At 42.1% G+C, this 24280-nt stretch overlaps 1 protein-coding gene across 3 annotated transcripts in view; it reads right to left on the bottom strand.

Annotated features, from left to right (window-relative positions):
- FILIP1 (filamin A interacting protein 1) overlaps nt 1–24280 on the bottom strand; it is a 100455-nt gene that overhangs the window by 41464 nt on the left and 34711 nt on the right. For all 3 annotated transcript variants that reach the window (XM_063124944.1, XM_063124943.1, XM_063124945.1), the window contains one exon: nt 10314–10592. In XM_063124944.1, coding sequence (XP_062981014.1) covers nt 10314–10586 — 273 coding nt within the window. In that variant the 5' untranslated portion in view covers nt 10587–10592. Of the gene's footprint in view, nt 1–10313; nt 10593–24280 lie in introns of those variants that run through there.

Here is a 24280-nt window from a genome sequence, read left to right as displayed (position 1 = left end):
ATTGAGGCTTTTATATATATCAGACAAATTTTTTCTATTGATATTTCTGCCTTCTCAAACACTGATATCACATATTCAAGACATATATAATTTATACAATTCCCTAGTGTTTATTACCCTAGCTATTTCACACTGCATACACAATAAAGCTGGATGTGCATCATTCAAAGGGGACACCAGCTAGCTCTCATACATGGATCCAGTACAACTACTATTTATCAATCCATTCAAAGCAGAGATTGGCTAGCTATATACACTGAGTTCTGTCTAACCTATGTCCATTCAAATAAGTGACCAACGAGTATTGCACCCATTCTAATCCCCTAGTATTCATCAGTTCCTCTAGAAAAACACACACACCAGCTTCTGCTAGCTATTAATTTCTTCAAATAGTTATGTATTATATTTATTTATTTCTATTTAATTGATTTATATACATCTTACAATATCTAAAGATATCTTTAAGTGGTTTACAGACTATGTGATCAGAATACATCAGAAGAATTGCTAACTGAATGCTACTGGATCAGCAAAAACACCCCACAAATTGATCACAAACCTCTTGCTTATTTGGGACACACAATGAATGTGAAGAACCTGTTGGACTGGTTTAGTGAATGGAGTATTTTGTTACATAACCCTGTGCTGATAGCTGCTTCCCTTAAAGTAGCTAATGAAGTCTGATGTCAGAGGGAGAACACTGGACTTGGCTGGCCACTGATCTAAGCCAGTGAACCTGTTATATTCTTTTCTCTGTGTGTGCAAGTTTATTTAAGCAGTGTCTCCCATGGGGCTGAGAACCCTGGCCCTGAACGTTTAGAAAACAAAATGAGAGGAGGGGGAAAGTTTCAGTGATGCAGAGGGGCCTCACTGTGTTACTTCTTACACCAAGCTTTGAAACAGATCAAATGAGCACTGCAAGACATCTGTCTGTTATTCCCTGCCCACACAGCTTTTGGTTGCCAGAGAGCTACATGGATGATGTCACCTTTCTCTGAAGAGAGAACAGGCCACCAGAGCCTTTCACTGACATAATTCATTATCTGTACTCTGGCCCAGGGACAGACATTCCCATGACAAGGAATTAACTCTCCGTTGCTCGATGTTTAAAGGGCTGAAAGATATCACTTCTGGTTTTGTTGACACTGAAAAGGGAGCTTTGTTCTCTATTATCACACAAAAGGGAAGGTTACCGAAGCCTGGGGTTCCAGGATCTTTGGCACTACAAGAACCAAACTTGAAAGGTCACTGTAGATTACATTCACAAATCAAAGCGTGTTGAGATATGTGCCTTACATACTCCAGGAATGAAGGCATCGCAATGGATAAACCAGCTCATTTGGGGTTTGCTGTAGCCAGTTATTAGAAATGCTCTCATGGACAAATTTAGCCACCTGTGTACATAAAGTTATCAGTGGCTGGAGTTACTGAGGGTAACCAGAGCAATTGCTGGAGGCTCATAGGAAGTTTAGGGACTGCCCTTGGGTACGCATTAGTTCTGCTAAGGTTAAGTAATTGTGTATGATATTGGGGGAAACTACAACCATTCAGCAAATGCCAAAGAGAGAAGATTAAGGCTACAAGACCATTTTCCAATTCTGATTCCGCCTCCTCCACCCTGGCAGCTGCTAATTTTAAAGGAAAAAAGACATTAGACATGTTAAATGCAGTCATGCATTTAACATATAGTCTGGTCTGTCTTTCAAATTACCCAGGGCCCCGTGGCAGTGTAGTTTCCTCACCATCTCTGCAAAAAATAATGATAATAAAACAGATAAAATAGGAACGCCTACCCTTTTACAAGAACAACATTCCCACAGTGAACACAGCAAAGCTGGAAATGGAAAGAAACTATTTCAGATGGATGTGTGTGTAGAAGAACAGAGAGAGATGGGAAATGTATGCTGACATTGACGCATACGTCGTTGCACAAAAATGCAGGGCAAGTAGCAGAAAGAAGTGTTCATTTGTCCTGCAGGAAGGCCTTGTGATGAAGCTGGCAGGTCATTTGACATCACTCTTACAGCTAAATTACTTCAGAGTTAACTGCACAAAAGACTACTTGGAATGCTACAATGCATTTGGGGTAACTGGGAAATGGATCAATTCCTCCTCACATGGTCTTACTAACAGGCAGTTACATTTAAGAGTGGAAATTGTAGGGCCAAAATAGATGAGTTGTCGGTCATGTGGCTAGGCCTTGCAGTGCTGCTTTTCTGCTTTTTTTTTTGCTGATGAGCATCCCAAGCCAGATTGGGACCATAGTTTTTTCTGGGGGGTGCGGGAGGCTTTAACTCTGTGTTGATTGGAACCACTACCCCATGCATAGTATTTACAATGGGAGGAAAACTCCCATTGCTTTCCTCCTATTGCAAATGGGGGGGTGTGTGATTCAATTGGGACTGTGGCTGAGAAAAGCTTTAAAGGGCCCCCATGCCATGGCCCCAATCCAGATTGGACCCCCAGACTTTGGTTGTTGGTTAATAAAAACCTGCCAGGCCAAACCATGTGACAAATGATGGGGCTTGCCTCATCCACGGGGCCACTGCTGAAAAAGCCCTTTCCCTCATGCCCACCAACCTCATTGTTCTTACTCATGGACACAAGGGAAGGACCTCAACTGCAGAACTCAACATGTGGGCAAGCTGACATGAGTGAGGCTATGTCATTTTGCCCAGACTATGAACTATGTGGTGGCAACATAAAGTTGGATCCAATCCTCATGTGAGCAGAAGTCTGCTTGCATGAAAGGACTCCCTGTCTTCTCCTTCCCACTCCAGCCCTCTGAGTGAATCTGAAACCTGTGCCATGGCAGATCTGGGGAGTGGGCTGCATGGGAGAAGGGAAATTCATTCTGTCACCAGTTCCTTCCCACTGGTGGAATGACACCATTGAAAACAACCATTGCTCCCACTGTTGTAGAATAATAGGACTAAGTTCAATCTTAACCAAGCATACACCAGGGGGTGAGTGTAGACCCATATTGTACTAGAGCAGTGTTAGGCAGGCAAAGCTGCTATGCCTGAATCCTAATTCTCCATGGCACAAGTGGAGGACTACTTTACATGTAACATTTTCTTACATAGAGATAATCTGCCCATAGGGGTGGGTAAGGAATGCATCCATTGTGGCAGGGACTCTGCATCATGAACTGTGCATCCTGCAGAGCAATGCCAGGGTCTACCTTTGTTGAGCCACCTGAGAGTGTGTGCTCACATTATGAAGCCCTCATTAGGTACAGAAGGAAATGGGGAATAAAACACCAGTACCTGTGATTGGCAGGCATTATGAAACCTCCAGATTTTCAGGCCTAGTATTGTCCTGCCCAGACATGAGGCTCAGGGGAAGCAGTCTGCACCACAGCATTGACTGGCTGTTCCGGGTTACGCTGAGTCAAAGCAGGACCTTGGAGAGCACACTACATGAAGTGCTGACTGGAGAGTTCTCCACAAGGAACAGTTGTTCCAGCAAAGTACTGCAGTCGACAGTGGCCTTAAGAAGGCCTGCTGAGCGTGGTCTTTCAGTGGGTCCACCACTGCTGGACACTGACTACCGCAAGGGATGGTGCCCATTTATGCAGTCTCATGCTCCTGTGTGGTTGAGGGCCAGGAGAAGCTAGAGGGCAGTTATCATCAGGGTCAGATGTTGGGAGAGCCATGTCATCTGGCTGGGAAGGTCTAGAGGGGGTGCTGAGGGCTCCCCCTGAAGTGGAGTTACTTGTGACCCATCTGAACCTGAGTCCTCCTCAGGGTGATGTGGAGCCTAAGAATCAGGATAAATACTACTATAAATACTAAGAGCCTGGCCTTCTGCCCTTGCTTGGTCAGTTGTGCAGGGCCTGCTGCTGCATTTCAGGCACCTGCTTCCTGCTACTCCACACTCTCTAGGCTTAGCCCCAGGAGTCCCTATCATACAGTCTTTTGTGACGTGCAGTGCAAGTATTCGTTTTTCTGAAAACAAACAGAAGAAATTTGGTTTTTCATCCAACTTTGTTCCAATATAATCTTGGAAGTGGTCTAATAATTAACATTAGAAATTGATCTCCCACCCCAAAATTGTCACATCTTTAATTTACAAAGGGGTATTATGGTGTTGGTGACTGAAAGGAAATTGTACGGTGACATCCTTGTTTGACATTTTGGCAATAAGGTAACTATTGCTTGGATGTCAATTGTGGCTTATATTTTTTATTTAGGGTCAATTAAACCATGCAAATCTAGAAAAAGACATGGACATAATTATTCATTATGCAACACTTGTTCCATTTTAACCAATAGGTGGAGCCTGAAACCCAGACACATAAAATATTCTCATGTTTTAAGATCTTATAAGAGTATTAGCTGTTTTGTATTTGTTCTCATTAAAATAAACTTTTGATAAGGGGAGACACATATTTTGCTCCTGCAGTGTGGCCTGTTCATAAACAAAAGAGCAGGAGATCCCAATCCATTCAATGTCTGCAGCATGGTCATCTAAGACAATGCAAGAACAGAGGGCCATTCTGGGTAGCTAGTCACCCTCATAAGCCAGATTTGTATTTGCTCTCTAGCACTCTCTCCATACACACACACACACACACACACTACAATTTTAGACAGTTGAGAAAGAATACATATTCTAATCCTAATCCTGACAGATTTGCAGTACTTAATTTTTTTCCCCACTGCTAGATACATGACCCTTATTCCTCCGTCATATGATAAGGAAATAGCCATAGTGGCCTTCTTTGCATATATTGCGAAGCCATGGTGTGGTTTGTTGAAATCTGTTTGTTGTTGATGATGATGTTATGTCTGAATTCCAGCAAACAAACTATGGTTTATTAACCAGCTATAAATCACAACAGAGTCCACCATTTGTTCTTGGCTTATGAAAGCTGGCATATTTAAACCATGGGTGGGCAGAAAGTACATCTCCAAATATTTTAGCCTTCAACTCCCAGCATTCCTGACCATGGGCTACGCTGACAGAATCTTCTGGGAGTTGAAGTCCAAAACATCTGGAGATCTACCTTCTGCCCAACCCTGGCTTAAACCATGGCTTGTTGTGGTGTTTAAACCTAGAACCATGGCTTATCCCTGTTTGCACTGCTGTCTGCCCTAAAACAAAGGTTCCCAACAAGCAAATGAAGCTTTTCTGAAGACTGGCAAAATGGGTGGAAGAAAAACAAATCAGAAATAGGGAAAGCAACCACTGTTTGTTTGCTCATCTGCAAGACAATTTACAGGTAAAGCAACAAACCATGGTTATCATGAAACATTGCTTAGCATTATGTGTAAACGCAACTAGTGTTACAAGTCCTGTGCAGGGATTAGGAATGGGTTAGGTATATTCACTATATTGTGGGGAAAGAATGATAATAAGGCAAAGAGGGAAGGTGTCCCATATGGTTTGAGCCTTATGCTACACTGTGCTTACTAAAATGTGTGATACCAATGTACTAGCCTTTAAGATGCCACAAAACATTATGGATTGTATCCAATGTTGCGCTCGCATGAGCTAAATTCCACACCTCACCTTCCAATTGCAGCCCCCTGCTCCCCTAAAAAAGAAGGAACCTACAGTAAATAGAGAGGGCAGCTGCCTCAGGTGGCTGATTTGGGATGTCAAGAAAAGGGCTCCGTGAGCCCCTTCCAAAGGAAGTGTTACTAGGCTTCTAGGAGGAGGGCTTTCTCTGCTGTGGCACCCCGGCTGTGGAACGAGCTCCCCAGAGAGGTTCGCTTGGCGCCTACATTGTTTTCCTTTTGTCGCCAGCTGAAGACCTTTTTATTTTCTCAGTATTTTAACACCTGATTTAACTTAAATTTAAACTCTGCTGTTTTAATCTTATATTTTAACCTATATCAATTTTTGCTGTGTGGTTTTATCCTGGTCATGCTTTTTATATTGTATTTTGTATTTGTGTTTTCAAATTGTTGGTTTTTTTATTATGCTCTTCATGGTTTTAATTTCTGTGAACTGCCCAGAGAGCTTTGGCTATTGGGCGGTATAGAAATGAAATAAAAATAAATAAATAAATAGATAAATAAATAAAAAATGGTTAGTTATTTAATTTATTATTATCATCTTTTGCTGCCAGGGAGAGAGACAGGCATCAGTTGGATTTTCTCAGAAGCCAAAAATAAATTGACCAGCCTTGGGCACTATGCACTTTGATGTTGGGGGTGGGGGTGCCCATTGGCTGCTCTTTCTCAGGTCTCTTTCTCTTGATGATTAAAGGGCTCTCTGGAAAAGTCTGGAATGTGGAGGGGGCTGCATGGGAGGGAGAAATCAGGGGAAACTCGGAGGAGTCAGTTTGTGGGAGCTCCACTGTTCTTGTTCCTGCCTAATGTCTCTTTTGCCTCTGCCTCACTTTTGCCTTACTGCATCAGCCTTGACTCCCATTCAGAAATGGGAGGTCTGACAATTCAGAATGGCAGGTCTGACAATTTCAAGAGGTCACATATGACAAGGTTCCACACCTCCCATGTTCATACTCTTGGAACAGGAAAAATATATATGCTACGTTCATTGTTGTGTCCTGGTCATATTTTCCCCACACAGAGGCAATGATGGAATTGGCAATCTGTCACATCTAAAGGATTAAAGAGCTAATGGACCCATCAATGTCAATAAGTATCAGAAAATAGTTATTCCATATAAAACACTGTGCTAGAAAATTAGAACTTTTTATAGCAGGGGCAGGGTGAAAATCTGTAGGTGTGTATGCTTCTGTTTCCTTTCAATATCCTGATTGGGAAATATTTAAAATTGGAATGGTTTATGGCTGCAGTTCAGAAACCAGTGTTGGAACGCTTTCCTGCCAGCACAAACATGCATGTCACCAGCTGTTAGCCTGGGCAACAGGGATTTAATGAAAAGTCCAGCAGGACAGTAATTTTTGGAACCCCTGATGATAATACTCCATTTACTGATGCTGATGATAACACATCACAATGTAATTGTATGTTTTCTTTGTTATTGTATTTTCAATAGATTATGGGTATTTTTATGTTACTACTTTTTAACTTTTAGGACACACCTGCATGGTTATTAAATATCCCCAATACACACACACACACACACACACACACACACACCAACATTGCCACCCCTGGGTTGCTCTGCCCTTACTCAACTGATTTACAGATTCAGGTTACTTAGCATCACAAAACGCTGCTCTTCTTAGCAAGCTCTGAAGACCAAATAGGCAATTGCAATCTGGGCAGTCCAGCAGATTAAGAAGACAGAATGCCTTTTTAGATTGTGTCCTTCCAGGAGGACTTCTTATATCAGGGGGGCTTGAACCTCTTTCAGCCCAAGGGCTGACCCAGGGAACCTAGTGATATTTAGATATTCAGTCCAGGGCATGATCAACTCAAGACTTGTATCTTCAATGAAGATACGTCTTTTGGGAGGTTCTCACCCTTTTGGGTCCTTCTGAAGCCAAGTGGGAATCTACACTGATGTTATTCTAACGTTTTGAATGGGTTACTGTGACGCACAGCGTCACTTGACCTTGGGTCTCCAACGTTGCAAATGAGTTGTACTTACAGGTTCTATTTCTTAGTTTCAGCGTGGCTACAGATTCATGTGCCTTGTTCTACCGGTAATTTTCCTCTCCCTTTCTCAGAGCTGCTGGGTTTGCTCTGCCCACTTCCTGTTCTCCTTCCTTCACCCCGTTTGCTATCTTATCTGCTACAGCAGATAAATCACACCAGCCTTATACTGTGCAATCACAGACAATTGCATGCAAAGGACTCAGAAGTTTTCCACCTTAGAATCTGCTTTGATTGTGAAGTAGTCCCATGCATCCAGCGTTAATTGTGCTCCTTTTGCAAAAGATTCACCCCAGCCGCTGCTGTGGGCACAGGAGCAGGATTTTAAACAAATGCTTACATCTGCGTAAGCTTTATAGATAAAGACACCAAAGTTGGCACAGTAATTCAAATACCAAATTTGAATCAAATTGGGTCATCGGTTGATTTTTTATGACTTTTTTTTTTAACATTTCCCCCCTCTTTGCAAAGGAGCTGAGGAGCGCTCAAAGGATCGCTGTAGCTCCCTGCAGGAAAATTAACAAGGGTCCAAAGCCCAAAACTCATGACCAGCGGGGCTTAAATGGGCTGTTGCTAAAACTTTTCAATTTGGTCTCCCATCCAAACTCTGACCAGACCCAGCCCTGGAGGGGATCTACACAGCGTCCTGAACCCTGGGAACTTTTCGCCCCGTCCCCGCGAGGGGCGATGCGGGGCCTCCTCCTCCTCCTCCGCCTCTTCTGGCCAGGTAGGCAGGATCTACACAAGGAGTTTCGGGGCGCACTGGAGGCACACGCAAGCGCCTTCAGGACTCTGTGTAGATCTTCCCCTGCTTAGCTTCAGCAAAGCGGCTAGCTCCTATGCACTCAGGCTATTCCCTGGGACCTGCATTAAGATGTTTTGGGAGGGGGGTTGTGTGTGCTTATGACTATTCCCCTGCCCTGCTCTGCTCTTCTGGCTAGGAATGAGGCAGGCAGTGGGCAGAGCAAACCCAGCAGCTCTCACAGAAGAGGGAGAACAACGGAAGGATTGAACCATGTGCCCTGAAGTTCCGTTGCAGCGAAACGTAAGTCACGCTAATGTGTCCCGTGATACAGAGAAATGTTACAGAGAACCACGTTAGAAAGGGACACTAGCAACGTTATAAGACTAGTGTAGATCCAGCCAAAGTGACATTTAAATGGGCAAAGTCTACCATTAGCTACCACTTGATCATGTGTCTGGAATGCTATGTGGAGATCCTCTGTAGTTGCAAGCAACTACATCACCATTAGTTTTATTATCATAAATTATGACTCTCAGGCTTGGATTTGTTGTGTGAGACTGCTGCATCTTCATGCATTAAAGACAGGAGAGTTAGAGTGCATGGCTTATTCATGTCTACTCAGATGTAAGTCTCATTGAATTAAGTGGGACTTATTCCTGGATAAGTGGATATGAGCTTGCAGCCTCGCTGATGCTACTGCTCTGGGCTGGCTAGTTACAAAGATGCCTGAGAACACTCAAGAGTACACTTTCAAAAGATATTTCTGTAAACAGAGAAAGGGATCATTCAAAGGTCCTTGACTGAGGGTTGCCATTAAGTCTGGCCTCCTGGTGAGGTGACAGTGCATATTGCTTACAAACATTTGCAGATCCAGTTCCAGTCAGAATGACCTTAAGAGCAGAATTAGGACTCAATGCTCAAAATGAACTCTACAAATAGCTATGATGGGATGGCGTGGTCTGGGGTAACAGTTTTGATGGGTCACAAGGCAATACCTAACTGGGGGAAAAGGTTTTTTTGAAAGACAGGTGTTTAAAAAGGTTTTGTGAACCTGTGGGGTGACTACTGATCTTTGTAGTGATATTAAGAAAAGAGAGTTTTTTTTCTTAACTGAGAAGTGAAAAATAAGAAATGTTTTATTTTTAGCCTCTGTGCTTCCTTCTCACAAGAAATGAACAGAACAAGTTCTGGTCTAAGCGTTTGTAGACTCATTCCGGTGGGGCTGTGAATCCATTCTGGGTTTGGACACCCTCTCCGTTGGGTAGTATCCAATGTTAGTCCTACATAGTTAGACCCATTGAAATGAATGGGACAAGTTAGCTGTGACTAATTTTATATCTCATTCATTTCAATGGGTCTACTAACATTGGATACCGCCCATTTATTTGTAGCTATGGGTCAATTGACACAACCAGGTTGACATATTAAAAGTGTGAATTTAGTCGCGTTAGCCTGAATGTGGAGTAATCACACAATTGTTTCATGAGGAACCCAACTTGGCCCAGGTCTGCTCAACTCACATTCTTATCACTTACTCATCTGTGTGAATTGGCCTTACATTGGCAAGCAACAGGGCCTTCTCTATGGTAGCACCCTCCTGTGGAATGAGAGATACCCTGTGAGATATGTCAGGCACTGGTGATCATGTGCTTTCGATGATTATTTAAAATTTACTTGTTTGCACTGGCTTTCCCAACCAGTAACTTGTGCTTGTTTAAATAAATAAATGCTGTATTATTTTATAATTTGTTGTAAACTACTTCAGAATTTTTAAAATGGGAAGCAATATATACACTGTGGACCTTATGTCTTAGAATCATAGAGTTGGAGTGAGCTTAGTAGGCAATCTAGTCCAGTCCTTTGCTCAATGCAGGAAATCCAGAACTAGAGTTATCCAACTTCTGCTGGAAAACTTTTTGGGGTGGAGAGCCCACCACTCCTCTTATGGCAGGACACAAATATACTTTATAGAATATAAATAAAAGTCTTTTAAAGAAAATAAAGGGAGAGAGAAAGAATTTCTGATATACCTGTAGTTCTCCTTCCATTATACTGAGGAGTCGGATAAGGTCCTCTTTAGAAAGCTCTATTGATTTCTTGCTTTTCTTCTCATTAGGACCAAACAATTTGCTGGGCTGCTTGATAGTTCCAGAGCCGGGGGCCTCATCTTCTTTCCGATTTGATTTGTTCTTTCCCTTTGCATCTTCCTGAAAGTTTTGATTTTCTGTGGTGTTGTTAATGGGCTTTGACTTCGAGAAATGCTCATTGGATGAGCTTTCTCCACCTTGATTTCGGGATCTCATCTTGACCTGGATAACAATAAAAAACATGACTTGAGTACTAGGATGGGTAGGTTTGTTTTTAAATCTTAGAAGATTATGTAAAATATTTGTTTCTGCCTTCTCATATGTACAGGAGTTTCAAGACAGCTACAATGAATCAATAATACAATATATGAAAATAATAAAACAATATTTTCATCAACATTATAAATAAAACATCAAGAAGACAAAACTAAGCAAAAAGTTCTGTGATGACAAAGCAATACTCATATTCACTGCAGGAATGCTGGAAAATGCACTCATTGTCTGCAGGAAACCAGAGAATTCAACAATTTAAGGAATATTTATTTGTGTATCACTAATATTTATCAGTCAGTCACACATAAAGAGAAGAGTTCACACTTGAAAAGTGTTTTGTTAAGCAGAACTTTGGCAAACAATATGAGAAGCAACCATTCTAAAAATGAAGGCAGAACAGCTCCAGTGTACAGCAGCACATTCAATTTGGGTAACCATGGATTAGATCCAGACTTCATCATACTTAGGACCCATTAAAATCAACTGAGAAGTTAGTCTTGACTAATTTAAGTGCTTAGATAAGTGCTTAGCACCTGCAATAGATTGCTCTGTCACTAAAAGGGCTTGGGACCATAAAAACAGTAGCTTTTCCCCAATTTTCTGAAACACAAAACATTGAACCTTTCCCATAAAAATACATGCAATTACTGGTTTTGGTTCTCACAATCAAGGTTCTTCACAATTCTCTCTCTCTCTCTTCCACCCCCCCCCCCGCATGTATTTCTTTTTACCTTGTAGATTTCCTACACCCAAAAAGAAGTTCCATCCACCTCATCATTGTCAACTTATGTCATCACATCTCTCAGCCTTTCCTAAACTATCTCTAGATATGGAACCTGCCCCACTCTGAGCTGATCAGTCAGGACCATTATTTTCTCTAGCTCAACATCTCTTCTTGGTATCTTCTTCTGTCTCTGTTCTTACAAGGATTTTCAGCCACAGAAAACCCTTCCAGCACATAATCTAGTTACAATGACCGAAGTATTTTTAAAAGTGCATATTTACATCAAAAATAATTTTATTTTGATCTTTACTAGGACTGTGTACAGCCCCTCAACTCACCTCGGAGGCCATTTTGGACTCGGGGCACTTTGGGGCTTGGCCACCTCACTTCAGCACCAAAGCAAGATTCACATACACACATTGAAATGGGTCAGCCTTGCAGGTTCCTAGTGTTGGCCGCACAACCGGTGCCCAGGAAAACTGGGTGTAAGGCTGACTGGGAGTCCATTGGACTTCTCGCTCGCTCTCCCTCAACTGGAGCCAATGCCGGGACTTACCTTCCTGAGCATCCTCCCTGAGAGCCAAGCCACAATTTAAAGGTAAGATCATGGGGGCTCTATTTTAATAGATCTATGGTCTAAGGGGATTAGGGGAAATGGCCCTTTATGGCTACCATAGTTTGTGGCCATAGATCTATATAAAAAAGAGACCCCTTGTGATCTTACCTTTAAATCATGGTTCAGCTCTCAGGGAGGAGGACACATGGCAACGTAAGTCCCGATGCCAGTGCCAGTGGCAGCTGCAGCATCGGTAGGTGCTGGAGAGGGAGACGAGGGCAGGGAGGTATAGGGAGGTGACTCTGTGAGTCCACTACTGCCCCAAATCTTCCTGAAGCACCCCAAAGGTTTCGGTATCAACCTGCTTTGGCCTCGGGATGCCTTGGCTGACCCATTACTGGCTCGGACTCAGGGATTCGGTCCCGAGGCAGTGCACAGCTCTAATCTTTAGTAATAACTCACCCTTACTCTGAATTTAATGTTTGATTTGGTGCTTAGGGTCACATCTAACATATGGTTTGGCGTGACTTATCATTTAAAAGAAACTCAAAAACATCAGATGAATAGTGATAATTTAAATGCCAGGGTCCTTTAGCAAATCTGTTTTGGGGAAAGTATACAGAGCAGTTAGCCAACGCTATACTTCTCTCCTATACATAGGTCTTAATAAATTTTAAAACGCCATAATTATTGCACTGCTGTAATTCTACTGAATTCAGTAAACATTCCCCAGTATACGTAGTTGAGATCCACAGAAAGCTACTATTTCTCCATCCTCAGACACATATCTTTAATCCAGGGATACTACTTTCCCTACTGTAACAGAGCTGCCATAAGGAGGACTCAGATAATGCAGCTGCAGCATTTAGAGCATTCTGAATTTGCTAGATAACAAGCTAAGTATATTACTGTTATCAGGTACTGCTGTAATTTCTGATACCATGGCTCCCTCTCTGCTGCCATCTCTAAATTCTCCTGTCTCCGTCACTATTTTATTTTGCTCATACAAAGGATAGAATAAGGTACAGAGTTCTTTGTAGACTTATTTTTATTAGAACAATGGTTAAACACAGGTCTGGCTATTCAGTTGTTGAATGCCTAAGCAAAATATCCCTATCCTCCCAGCCATGGGCATTCACAGGAAGGGCGAGTTGTAATCTCCACATTCCCAGCTTACAAGGAGGAGGAGGAGGAGGAGGAGGAGGTCTTAACCCCTTGATGCTTTTTTTTTTTAAAAAAGTCCAATCATACAAAAAATATGCAGTTCCAGGAAAAATATGCAATCCCAAAAGAACATTGCTCCAGTTCAAAATTCAAGCCATGCAAAAATTGTATTGTAAGGTGGTACAAAAAAGTGGCTGATAACAATGTGAAAAATAGAGTGAGTTAGCTAGACCCCTAACCCCTTATTAAGCATACCCATTTCTCCTCCTACTGCTAAAGACACTCTCCACAGATTCGATTGCTACGCTCTAGAATCACCTTCCCCAACCTGGTGCCCTCCAGATGTTTTGAACTTCAATCAGTCCCAGTCAGCATAGCTAATAGTCAGGAATGTTGGGAATTGTAGTCCAAATCATTTGGAGAGCACCACATTGGGGAAGGTGGCTCTTGAGAGTGGTTCACCAATGTTTCCAAGATGAAGGAAATCATTCCAGGCGACTCACGTGAAGTTCTCAATGTTATTGTAAGTGCAGTGTGCCATAAAATATCCGATATTATATATTTAAGACAGCTATATTGTGTTTGTGCATTTGAAAGGTTTTTTTAAACTAATTTTTCTCTCTTGTTTATCTTAGCCCTCACTCCAAATAAAACCTTATGGAGTTCATGATGCTCCTTGAATACAATATTTTTCTGCATTAGTGCTGATCAATTCACATGATCTTCTGCTACTCTGTGTAGGATTCTAAATGTCATGGAATATGATGCTAAGCAACAAAGCACAGAAGGAAAGTGCACATGTGTATTGTAGTGACGCATGCTATGCACATGAATTGCAACCACAAAGTGTGGTGCAGTGCAGCTTTGAGCCCCCACTGAAAAATCCCTATAGACACCCATGCTCCCTGGGGTATTTTTCTTATAAGATCTATTTCCACCCCCCACTAAAACCAAATATCCATTATGAGCATGAACGATACCTGAACAACTCAAGAAATGCTTAGGGTCTCACGCTTGTGGTGGAAAAATAAACATTGTCTATGGTTTAATTTCTGGCCAGTTCAGTTTGCTTAATTGTAATGGAACTTGAGCAGCCTCCCCACAACTTGATGCCCTCTAGTTGTGTTGAATTACTGGCTGGGGATGCTAGGAGTTGTAGTCCAACACATCTGGAGAGTTCAGGAAGGCTGGTCTGAGCTGTTGGGCACTACTTGCTCTTCAGGTATAAGTACTTGGATCGGAATGTGTCTCAGATTTTCTGTGGGTTTTCCCCACACACAGTGACATAAGCATCTCATAGGAACCCATTTACCCAATAAGCTGGATAGTTTAGATATTTATATAGAAATGAAATGCAAGAACTATGGGGATTTTTAAAAATGGAATTTGCTGATTTGGCACACAGAACAGCTTATGACTAGCACTACTGTCTCCCTCCTCAACCCAAGAAATCTGTTCAGAATTCTGCTGAAGTGGAACCATGGATGTATTTGATGCAACAAAGGGAAAGATATTGCAAGAATGCTGGTTCTATAGCAATAAACAGTTCTTGTTGTTACAGGCATGAGAAATACAAAGCAAAACAAAATCCTTCCCCCCCCCAATCAGAGTGGATCATAAAGTTTTTTCCTGACACAAAACCCATTTCTAATAAATTGGCATTAATTAAGTTTTAATCTACTAAACCTTTGAGTTGCCCTGTAGCTTAGACTCTCAGGCTTATAACAATAATAGTAAGAGCAATAAAATTAAGAATTCCAGAAATACAATCACAATGAAATGGAGCAGCATAAATACAATTATTATTTTTTCCGAACAGAGACTAAGGGCGAAATCGTATGATCCTTTGGAGAGTGTCCCATAAGCCATAGGACTTTTGGGACCTCCCTCTCTGGGCTGGCGTTGTTCTTTTAAATGTTCCAAAAAAGCCAAAAAGTGAGGGAAGGCACACATACCACACATTCTGTTCTACAGATGCAAGTTGACAGGACATAGGAAAAGGCGGTTTCTCCACCTTGATTTCTCTTTTCCCCCCACCACAGCATTGCTGTGATCAACAGCATAGATGAGACCAGGGGGCTGTCTACATGCGGGGATCTGCACCACATTGGTTACATGACATAAGCGCAGGCTTCACAGCCACCACGGGGCTTCCCCACGATGCTGCAATATGAAAAGTTTGGGGATTTACCCAGACGTTTTCAAAGGGAGCAACGTCAACACAGCGCTTCTGCCGTGTGTAACGTTGCTCTGTGGCCTATCTGGGGTCAACTGGGGGCAGAGCCTGGTGGAAAGTGACCAGTGATTGGCCGGCCTCCACCAGGAAGAGGGGGGCAGCTCCAGGACCTAGATGGCTACCCAGAAGCCTCACACTCCCTCCTCCGGATCACCCGATGCTGCCCAGGAGAGGGAAAGCGCGGGGTTGAAGAGGGAGGCAGCACCAATCCGGTGCCGTGAAGACAGCCCTCACAGTAGCAGTGCAATCCTGCACATATTTACTCAAAAGTAAACCTACTCTCTCCAGTGAGGCATAGCCCATGGTAAATGTATTTATTTCATTTATTGCATTTTTATACCACCCAATAGCCAAAGCTCTCTGGGCAGTTTACAAAAATTATTATTATTATTATTATTATTATTATTATTATTATTATTATATTTATTTGTATCCCGCCTTTTGCCCAATGCTGGGCCTCAAGGCGGCCTTACAAAGGTTAAAATATATATGGGGGTGGGGAGGGAAACAAAACCATAAACAATTAAAAAATACACAACAAAATTATAAGACATTAACATAGATGGAGGGCTGGATTATTCTCCAAAGGCCTGCTTGAACAAAAAAGTTTTAGCCTGCTTCCGAAAGCCCATCAAGGAGGGAGCCAGCCTAGCTTCCCCGGGGAGAGAGTTCCAGAGCACCGGAGCAGCCACCGAGAAGGCCCTCTCCCATGTTCCCACCAAGCGTGCCTGTGAAGAAGGTGGGACTAAAAGAAGGGCCTCTCCAGAAGATCTCAAAGCACGGGCAGGCTCATAAGGAAGAATACATTCTTTCAAATAACCTGGACCCGAACCATATAGAGCTTTACAGGTCATAACCAGCACTTTGAATTGTGCCAAATTCCCAAACTACAACAATATTTAACAATATACTAATCAACAACATCACAATAATATTCAAAAATATCCTAAATACAAGTTTACAGCAAAACAACCAGGTAAGAAGATAAAAAGCGTTTCAACCTCAATTCCATAAACTTTCCTATATACCTACTTGTTTGGTACAGGGTCTAAAGGGAGAGGAGTAGCTAAAGGGACAGAAATCTACAAGGTTGAACCCACCTGTGCCAATCCCTACTGTAGAAGAAAGTGTGGAGAGAGCCAATGGTAAGGCTTTGAGATATTAAAAGCCTGTATTACAGGTTGAAATTCATATTATTACAGCCTGCACAACTTTTTGGCACTAATTTCCGCCCCATTCTAATACATGTCTTTTAATTTATTAACATCATTGAGGCACACAAACCATTAAAAATACTCAAATATGCGTTTGCAGGTAAAAATTGGATATAAATCCTACATCCAGGACAATAAAAGTAAAATGTTTTAAAATGAGTTTTTAAAAAGCCCCTATCCATGTTGTTTTCATTAGCATGAAGAAAATGTTGCAGAACTCTTCAAGGCAGTGAATTTTGTTCTCAATTTATGCAAGTATATGAATGTTCTGGTTATTTACTTAAACCTTTGTTGTTCCAGGCAATAGTTCTTCAATTTACAAGAATTAGCAACACATGCACTTTTAATTACATGACTTCTACTTTGGTTTTACAAGAGATCAGAAATAAATCTTTCCATGGAATTTGCTGATGAAGAACATGTCAGAAGAGGACAAACCTAATCTTGTTTTCTTTCATCTTCTGCAAGATATACTCACTAAAGCTCTTGAGGTAACAAGCCAAATCAGATAATGTTGTGACATCAGCAATAGCTGTAGGATCAGATAATGAAACAGGCTTTTCAGAATTACAGATAGATAGGAGCCTAGCAGAGGGATGCATGTCAATTAAAATGCTGGCTTTGACTAGTATCTAATTTCTATGAACTAGCTTAAACTATAGTGGTGAAAGTATTAACCTAGGGGTAAGCAACCTGGTGCCCTCCAGATGTTTTGGACTCCCATCAGCCCCAGCCAACATGGCCAATGTCAGATGGTATGGGAGTTGTAGTCCAAAACATCTGAAGGGCACCATGTTGCTTGCTGCTGAATTAACCCATTATCCCATCCTTTATTTTCAGTGATACGGCAATAGCGGCTAATTCTACTGCTTTCATAGAATACAACTTCATGTGAGGGAAGCTGAAATCGATCTGATATCTTGAGTGTATCAGAGGAGAGAATATTCACTGGAAGCAGTTTCTGCTTCCTAGAGATAAGCAGAGGCCTTTGTTATATAATATCATGGCAGTATGGTCACCGGCTACTATGAAAACACAATCTCATAGTCTGGCCCTACATTGACTTGTAATGTAGGCATAAACCAAAGTAAGCTACTGCATTGCTGAGCAATAGGTTTGGTAATGTAGGGAACACAACTGAAAAGGTACCTTACAATGGCTCGAGATGTATTATTTCCCCAGGTCCGGCCCTACCATTATGCAGAGTGAAGCAACTGCTTCAAGTGACAGATACTGAGACGTCTCTATTAGAGGACAAAGCTATGGTTGCCACATAGCCTGTCCTGCATCAGTTAAAGTCTGCTGCCCTTAGCTACGGTGGAAGACATCATCCCATTGCCAGTGTTGACGTAAGATTTAAACGTAATTCCTGTTGGCTTCTGTATGTGGGAAGTCCTTTGCCTCAGGCAGCAAAATGTCTTGGTGCAGCCCTGCATTTCCAGCTTCTTGCTTCCTATGTCATTCCGTTCATCCACAAGCTCACAAAGAGCAACTTCAAAGGAAAGAATTGTATTTTGCTCCAAATCAGCAGGCCTTGAGCTGGCAAGTTACCAGATAGATTAGCTGGCCTACAAAAGACGTTCTTCATTCCTGAAATGACTAATTTTCAACATAAGAAAACCTGTGCCATTTTTCTATTGTCCACCTCAAATCGACTGTGTGTACTGTAATTGAAGTACATCACACATTTGTTAACTGTACTCTTTTTTGCTTGAACAGTATTTAATGGCTGTTGCTCTCCCCACAATAAAGACTCCTCTTGTTCCAACATGGCAAGAATGTGCTGATTTCATCTTATGCGGTAAACACAACATGTTGATGATAATATACACTGCAGTTACCTTTTGTTCCCAGCTCATTGCCTGGTACTTCAACTGTCCTATCAAAATATTATATCATTGCTGCATCTTGTACAAAAACCTAAGTCTCATCCATGGCTCATGGGCAATTGATCCTGCATATGGGCTAAAACTCTCCCAGCATTCTCCCAGATATCTGGGAGCTTAACCTCCACAGAACTAAATGGACTTAACTTTCTGGGTTGAACTTTGTGTCAATTTTACATGAAGCATTTTGTTTTGTGAAACAATCTTAAAATAAGCCCTGTCTACAAGTCTTCATCTTGAGCTGCTTTTCAACTATCTCTGGACATCCCATCTTTTCCCAGTTTGCTCAAATGTTCTCATCCTGTCTCTAAAGCATAATGGTTTGTGGTGGGAGGAGGTGGGGTAAGAGACTAGATTAAAAATATTGATATAGCTGCTTTGAATAGTGGACCAAAAGATCCAAATATTGTCACTTTGTGTTTCCAGAGTGGTTTCTCTTTGATTAAACTATGAATGCCTGTTTGTTTGTTTATTAATTAAAGTAACATTTTTTAAAAAATAAAAAGGAATCCAAGGGAAGGTTGGCTAAAAACAAAATTCAATTAAAACAGATATACAATATTAAAAACCGCTATTCAAAAAACTGAAGTCAAATCAAATGCACAGCCCATCAAAAATTCAAGCAGTGGGGGCAAAATAGCAAAAAGATGCACTGATAATCAAGTTATTGATTAATCAAGTTATTGTTTTATCAGAACTAATTATAATCCTAATGTATGAAAAGCATTAGTAGAACCTAAAACCTTCCTAATAAGCCACTAAGGAGTGAAAACTAAACAATAAAAAAGTCATGGAGGCCTGTCCAGGGTGGCCATTCCATGCCATAACAACAGTGCCACAAACAACACTTCAGATGGCTCAGGGGCACAGAACAGGATTTCTGATCTTGATCGAACCATGTGGAATAGGGTACATACGTAGTCCATCAAGTATCCTTGCCCCAGAAATTCAAGGCTTTGAAGGGAAAAAGTAGCACTCTGAAACAAAACTAGACTAATATGGCTGCAACTCCTAAAAATAAATACCATATTTCTACCAGGATATCAGGGAAAGGAATACTCAGTATGCTCGCCAAGGTATCATGTACATACGTTAGTACATATTTTAGGGAACAGACAAGGGTGTGTGTTTTTCACTCCTTAGCATATGGTTATGGTTAAAAAATGATGTTTTATCAGAACTAATTATAATCCTAATGTATGAAAAGCATTAGTAGAACCTGCTTCAAAGGGGATGGAGTTGTTACAAAACCATATGGATGATATGCCTTATTAGTACTTCCAGGCAAACCACAAATGAATCCGCATTCTGTAGAACTAACAGAAACCAAGAAGTGTGAATAACACTTTTAGAGCCAAACTCTCAATATCATGCATCTTTTACTCAGATGACTAAACAAGAGCCAGATTTCCAGAACAGGACTTCTTATCATTTATATAGCACTTTAGGGAGTTCAAAGCACATCACACACAGCATCTCAGTAATCCTGACAACAGCAACACTGCAAGGTGGGCCAGTATTATGCCCAGTCTACAGATGTGGGGTTGAATTTAAGAGACAGGGACTTGCGCAACACCATCTAGTGGGGTCATGGCAGAGGTGAGATCTGAACCAGAGGCTGGTAAAACCTTGACATTCCCAGTCTTTCAACTACTGCAACAAACCTCAAGAGCACCGGCTCCTAGTAGCACACATGTGTCAAAAAAAGCAACACACTGAAGATGCAATCCAAAGTGGCAGCAGGGGAAGGAGTGAAGCCTGGTCCAAACCCAATGGTGGGATCTGTTGTCCCTCCACCCACCCCGGGTATTTCCCCACCCACCCACTTGCCAGGTTGGTTAAAGTAAAAGCTCTTTGGGGGCCCTTTTGTTGGATAGTATTGGTCAAAGGCCTACTGGCAGTAGCCCCATGTGCATAAAAACATAAGAAGAGCCATGCTGGGTCAGACCAAAGGTCCAAGTAGTCCAGCATTCTGTTTACACAGTGGCCAACAGCTGCCCACAGGAAACCCCCAAACAGGACATGAGGGCAACAACATCCTCCTGCTCATGTTCTCCAGCAACTGGTATACATAGGTATATTATCTCTGGTACCGGAGGTTGCATATGACCACTAAGACCAAGGGTCCAACTAGTCCAGCATTCTGTTCGCACAGTGACCAACCAAATGCCCATGGGAACCAAATGCCCACAAGCAGGGCATGACGGCAACATGTTCTCCAGCATACTGCTTTTGATACTGGAAATAATTTGAGCCACCGTGACTTGTAGCCATTAACAGCCTTATCCTCCATGAAATGATTTGCATTCTAGCTGTAAATGAGCTTCTCCCCTCCCCTACTGTGGCTGCTTGGGATTGGGGCCAATGTTACAGAAACGAATAGCATATGTGAGGTTGCAGGGCTCATTTGTATGCATGCAGCACCTGGTAAAATTCCTTCTTCATCACAACAGTAATCTGGTCAAGAGGGCAGGTCTCCTGCAGCTTTAACTGTTCTGATGAAGAGGGAATTTCACCAAGTGCTGCATGCTTACAATTGACACCTGCTGAAATTCCCTTTTCTATGCAACTGTTAAAGATGCAGGAGCCCTGTCCTCCTTTTCATATGGTCATCCTAAGCATATGTGCATATATCAGTGTGGTGTAGCAGTTAGAGTGTAGGACTGGACCTCAGAGATTAGACCCCACTCAGCCATGAAGTTCACTTTGTGACTTTGGGCCACTCACTGACTCAGCTTAACCTCCCATACAGGGTTGTAGTGAGGATACAAATGGACAGGGGGGTGAACCATGTAAGCCCCCATGGGTCCTTGCAAGAGGTAAAAAAGGTGGAATATAAATGTAATGATAAATAAAATAAACACATAAGTGTCTGCTTTTGCCTAGTGCCAAGCTCTTAAAAACATCTTTATCACAGCTGTGCTCATGCAAGATGTATTTAACTTTTCTCTTTTTGGACCACGAAACAACACTCAGTGTTCTACATTTCATCTTACATTACCTGATTTTCTATTTCGGTCCCATCTCCCAAGGCTAAGTGATTACAGACAGAAGAGTGTGTGTGTTAATGGTTGAAGGGAAAGGCAAGCAAATGTACAAATCTAATGAATGCTAAAGGCCCCAAAGTTACTATACAGAATAGAAAACAGAAAGTAACTTTGCATGTGTCCATACAAACATGTTCCGACTAAAGCATCAAGTGAAGATTTAGATGTGTTAAGCAGCACTCACACAGCAAACACCCTAAATTAAAGGTAGACAACCTGATGCCCTCCACATGTTTTGACTGCAACTCTCATAATCGCTGACCATTGGGGATTGCTGTACGGCTGCTAGCTATGCCTTTAAACTATTGTCTGTTTTGGCACTTAGAATCACATACATCTCAATATAATACATGGCAGATAGCATTTCTGATAAGATGGGTGAATTCTAAACCTCCCCCTCTTTCTTTAGCAAAAACAACCACCCTCTTTTCAAAATAACTCTTCTGGAGGTGAAATTTTGCTTTAGGACTCTTGGCCAATCAGGCCTGGGGCCAGCAGGGTAAAATGTCACTTACGAATTTGGAGCCAACCAATGAGAAAGTTATCTGGAAGTTTGCCTTTCCAAGTATGCTGTTAATTACAAACCCACACATGTGGCAGTAAAGGAAGAAATAACTATCTGTCCAGATAGGAATGTTCTTCAATGATCACCAATTAGCCAGATGTTTATCAGGCGGTCCCTTATCAGTCTCCTAGGAAGTGATTTCAGTTTGAAGGGGCAAAGGGTGTGACGCAGGCTCCCTGAGGCACAGTTACCCTTCCTTGGAATGTGACTCATCTAGCATGCTCTCACAGCAGTCTTGGGGCTAGTTTAATTATAGATAGCTGAAGGTTTCTCCATCACAGCCCCTTTCAGGCATGAATCAACTCCTAGGCAAATTTTTATAAGAATAACCAAGCCGTGCAATTTTGCTCCCCATCAACCTGTGATTACTCAGGCAGATTCTGAAAGGCCAGTTTTGATAGAAATAATAACCAAAACTGTAGGATTGATGGTGAGGGTGGACGGAGAAAGGAAGGAAGAAAGCAAGCAGACAAATTCCTATGCAACAGGACTGTTAAATTCTACTGCCATTGTATATAACATTACGATAGCCAAAATATAGGAACATAAAACTGTTACAAGATCATTCTATAAGAAGAGTTTTGAGTATTAATAAGATGGAAAAGTTCTTTGCCTGCAATGTTTCCCTGCTGTGTTTTATGTGGTCAGTGGATATGGTTAGGGCTGGGCCTTCAGATCAAACTCCAGGGTCCTGCAGGCTACGAATCCCCCAATGACCACCTGGAAAGGGGCAGATGTTTGGGGCAGGGACAGACAGGTCATGTATTAGCACCAGGGCTGGCATGGGCATGCTGGTCACCACAGCATTCTTTCATTATTCTTATTTTAAAAAACATTTTATAGCAAGGTGCAGGCCGCCAGGCATATACACGGTTACACATGTTCCCAAGTAGATATGTTTAGCAACAGGGCAGCCAAAGGAAACATCATTTTATTCCTGTAGTCAAGAGGATGCCATGATCTAAGGGCTTCTTCACACAAGCAAAATAAGGCATGCCCATGACTGGCCACACACAGAAGTTCGCGGGTCCTTTTGATGATGTCGGCAACCTCCTGCATGTCTCCCGTGTCTTTCCCTGGTAATTCCATTTTTAAAAAAGCCCTGTGATAGCCCAATTCTGCTGAAAAATTATTATTATTATTATTATTATTATTATTATTATTATTATTATTATTATTATTATTTGTTACCCGCCTCTCCCTCTGGATCGAGGCGGAGTACAACACTAATAAAAACACCATAAAATACATACAACTCTCAGATTTCCTACCATGGTATGGGGATACCAAGTCATCTTGTCTGCCTCCTGAGGAATCTGTATAACGAACAAGTAGCAACGGTAAGAACAGACCACGGAACAACGGACTGGTTTAAGATTGGGAAAGGAGTACGGCAGGGTTGTATACTCTCACCTTACCTATTCAACTTGTATGCAGAACACATCATGCAACGTGCTGGGCTTGACAAATCCAAGGCTGGAGTTAAAATCGCAGGAAGAAACATTAACAATCTCAGATATGCAGATGACACCACTTTGATGGCTGAAAGCGAGGAGGAGCTGAGGAGCCTTATGACGAAGGTGAAAGAAGAAAGTGCAAAAGCTGGGTTGCAGTTAAACCTCAAAAAAACCAAGATTATGGCAACCAGCTTGATTGATAACTGGCAAATAGAGGGAGAAAACGTGGAGGCAGTGACAGACTTTGTATTTCTGGGCGCAAAGATTACTGCAGGCACTGACTGCAGCCAGGAAATCAGAAGACGTTTACTTCTTGGAAGGAGAGCAATGGCAAATCTTGATAAAATAGTTAAGAGCAGAGACACCACACTGACAACAAAGGTCCGCATAGTTAAAGCAATGGTATTCCCCGTAGTAACCTATGGCTGCGAGAGCTGGACCATAAGGAAATCTGAGCGAAGGAAGATAGATGCTTTTAAACTGTGGTGTTGGAGGAAAATTCTGAGAGTGCCTTGGACTGCAAGAAGATCAAACCAGTCCATACTCCAGGAAATAAAGCCAGACTGCTCACTTGAGGGAATGGTATTAAAGGCAAAACTGAAGTACTTTGGCCACATAATGAGAAGACAGGATACCCTGGAGAAGAGGCTGATGCTAGGGAAAGTGGAAGGCAAAGGGAAGAGGGGCCGACCAAGGGCAAGATGGATGGGTGATATTCTGGAGGTGACAAACTTGACCTTGGGGGAGCTAGGGGTGGCGACGGCTGACAGAAAGCTCTAGCGTGGGCT

Source organism: Elgaria multicarinata, chromosome 4, assembly GCF_023053635.1.
Source record: "Elgaria multicarinata webbii isolate HBS135686 ecotype San Diego chromosome 4, rElgMul1.1.pri, whole genome shotgun sequence".
In the NCBI taxonomy this organism is placed as follows: domain Eukaryota; kingdom Metazoa; phylum Chordata; class Lepidosauria; order Squamata; family Anguidae; genus Elgaria; species Elgaria multicarinata.
Note: the sequence above shows the minus strand (reverse complement) of the source record. Positions and strands in the feature narration are given on the sequence as shown.